Here is a 3,047-nt window from a genome sequence, read left to right as displayed (position 1 = left end):
CTAAGCACAACTACCCAACTTGCCAAGTGCTCAACCTCTTTTAGTGTCTTTGGCGGCAACATCTCCCGCATAGCTTGGATCTTCTCTGGATTAGCTTCAATCCTCAAAAAAGTTTATTTGCTCGGATTAAGCTTCATGCGGTACTTTCTTAGGATTGAAAAAGCTTCTTCCAAATCGGCAACATGTTGGCCGGCTTCTTGACTCTTTACTAACATATCATCAACATAAATCTCTATGTTCTTGTAGATCTATCTTTGAAAATCTTGTTAACCAGCTATTGATAGGTCACTCCTTCATTCCTCAAACCAAAAAGCATGACCTTGTAACAATAAAGACCTTTGTGAGTAGTAAAGGCAGTCTTCTCCTTATTCTCGGAGCCTATCTAGATTTGATTGTAGCTCGAGAAGGTCAACAACCAATGTCTCAAAGTCGCATCTACGAGTTAATTGATCCTTAAGAGAGGAAATCTATCCTTCAGGCATGCTTTATTGAGATCGGTATAGTCGATGCAAACCTATCATTTCTTGTTGGCCTTCTTCACCAAGATGATGTTGGCCAGCCAATTAGGATTGTTGACTTCATGAATGAAGCCAACCTTCGAGAACTTATCAACCATGTAGTTAATGACTCGTTGTTTCTCTAGGGTGAAGCTCCTCTTCTTCTGTTGCATAGGTCCATGCACTAGGTCCATGTTAAGCCTGTGAATAATAACATCAGGACTTATACTTGGCATGTTAGATGCCGACCAGATAAGATATTTGTGTTTGCTCAAAGCTATTCTTTTAGCCCATCCCAGACATCCAAGCTTTTAATGGGAGCATTTCGATAGGCTATTTTCCTTGGAGTGTAACCATGTAATGTTGACGCGCCAATGCTTGGTCACCTCGGACTTCAACAATTCCATGCTTTGTAGGAAAACTCATCAGTAAATAGTAGGTTGACACAACAACTCAAAAGGTATTTAGTCTAGGCCAACCTAAAATTGCATTATAGACAAAGGGGACTTTGAACACTAGGAAGTCCAAGTTGGTAGTTGCCTGCCGAGGCTCACGACCATCAGTGACTAGAAGACTATGACACCTTCTATAAGAACAAGAGCTTCTAAAAAATCAATGAGGTGAGAGTTAATTCTCCTCTATCGATCCACAAGCAAATTCATCTTTTGGAAGGCATTATAAAACAACACATTGGTAGAGCTCTAGTATCTACTAAAATTCTTCTTACGTCGTAATTAGCAGTAGTAAGAGATAACTTCCCTAGTCCTTTGTCTCATCGACATTGCATCTTCTACTCGGTTGTCCTAACCATGATCTGGCATCTCTAGCCACAGGGCCTCCAAAGATAATATTGATTACTCCTGCTATTGGCTAGTTATCCTGTGGTTCTTTGGAAGGGCACCGGTAACGACCGAGGTGTCCACGTCGGATGAAAGCCTCAATCTCATCCTTCATTTGAAGACATTGCTTGCACTACAGGAAAACCAACCTATCCTAATGCATTTTTCGACCTTTAGCGACGCTTATAAGCGTCGGCTAAAGTTCAGCCGACGCTTCTAAAAGCGTCACCAAAGCATTGGTGATACCTGCGTGGAAAAAGTTTTTTCCGACGCTTTGGGAAAGCGTTGTGAAAGGTAGGTTTTTAGCGACGCTTTCTAGCGACGCTTAAAAGCGTCGCTAAAAGCTTCAAAGCCGACGCTTATAAGCGTCGGCTTTAGCCTTCAATTATTAAAAAAAAATTATTTTCTTCACTGGGGACCGAGTGTAGGCGAGAGGGAAGACCACCAGATTGAGCAGTGAAAAAATGCCCTGAAATGGAATCAGGAATTCTAGACTTTATCGAAAGCAAGAAGAGGAATTAAAGAAAAAGAAACAAATAGAATCTAATACTTACATAAGAGTTGTCCTGCAGCCAGAATTGAAGCTCGTCATTCTCCTTGGCTAATTCATCGCAAGACTCCATGGCTCTCTCAAGATCCCGTTCATACAGAGAGCACTCCTTCTCCAATTTGGCGCAGTGATTCACCAAATCAGCATATCCCGACGCCACCATCTCCTGCTCCTCGATGCACCTCCTCAACTCCTGGGCATTCATGGTCGCCTCTGCCTACCCACATCAAAATCAAAACTTCCCCATAAAAAACCAAACCCTAGAAACCCAGGAACAAGAAGAAGCCGCAAAAGATCAAAGAACCTGCACCTTATATTGCTCTACACGCTTCTCGGCCTCCTTGAGGCGCTCCTCAAGGACGAAGATCTGATCTTGGAGGCGGCGGTGGGCGTCTTTGGAAGCAAGGACCTTGAGGCGGAGGTTCTTGTCAGAGATTGGGAGGCCGAGCGAGTTCTCAATGGATTCACGGATGTACTCGTCGGTCTCTGGATCCATGGTCTCTTGGCCAAGAAAACGTATAAACCCTAGAAATCCTAAATATTTGGCTGCAGTCAAGAAGTATGGAACCTCGGAAGCCCGAGGAAGAGGGAGTAAGGCAGATCGAGAGAGAACCCTAACCTGGAGTCATCTTTCCTCCTCCTCGCTTTCCTGGAGTCATCTGAACGCGGTGGATTGTCGGTGCTGTAGGGAGGAGAGGAGAGGATCGAGAGGGTTATAAGAGCTAGAAAAGAAGGGAGAGGTGATGCCGAACTCGTAGAGCTTCATCTTCGTCTTCCCCCTGACCATCTTCCCTCCTCCTTTTCCTCCTCTTCACCTAGAGTCATCTTTCCTCCAGATTGGGGTTCGGGATGGAGGTGAGAGAGGGGGGGAGGCGGTGGATTGTCGGCGCCGTATGGAGGAGGAGAGGAGAGGAGAGGGTTATAACAGCTAGGGCATCTCAATGGGAGGCTGATATTTGAGGGAATTTGGCCTCCGACGACGCTTATAAGCGTCGTCGTAGGCCAAACCATTAACGACGCTTTTTAAGCGTCGTTGATTTCCAAGCTTTACCGACGCTTTTTAAAAGCGTCGGCAAGGTTCGGCGGTGGAGGGGGATTTCCCGACGCTTCTCCCTAGCGTCGGGAAAAAAGCGTCGGGAAATCACCATTTTCCTGTAGTGT

At 45.2% G+C, this 3,047-nt stretch overlaps 1 protein-coding gene across 1 annotated transcript; it reads right to left on the bottom strand.

The window, feature by feature from the left end:
- Positions 1 to 517: 517 nt before the first annotated feature.
- Positions 518 to 2,478, bottom strand: LOC120105965. The gene is made up of 4 exons (XM_039118756.1): positions 2,197 to 2,478; positions 1,891 to 2,103; positions 1,756 to 1,805; positions 518 to 698 (listed from the first exon to the last, which is right to left on the bottom strand). Exons 1-4 carry the CDS (start codon positions 2,380 to 2,382, stop codon positions 518 to 520), a joined length of 630 nt encoding a protein of 209 aa, XP_038974684.1. The 5' UTR covers positions 2,383 to 2,478.
- Positions 2,479 to 3,047: the final 569 nt, after the last annotated feature.

The sequence above is a fragment of the Phoenix dactylifera genome, unplaced genomic scaffold (assembly GCF_009389715.1).
Source record: "Phoenix dactylifera cultivar Barhee BC4 unplaced genomic scaffold, palm_55x_up_171113_PBpolish2nd_filt_p 000405F, whole genome shotgun sequence".
NCBI lineage: Eukaryota > Viridiplantae > Streptophyta > Magnoliopsida > Arecales > Arecaceae > Phoenix > Phoenix dactylifera.
The sequence above is the reverse complement of the archived record's forward strand: the minus strand, read 5'-3'. Positions and strand labels throughout refer to the sequence as shown.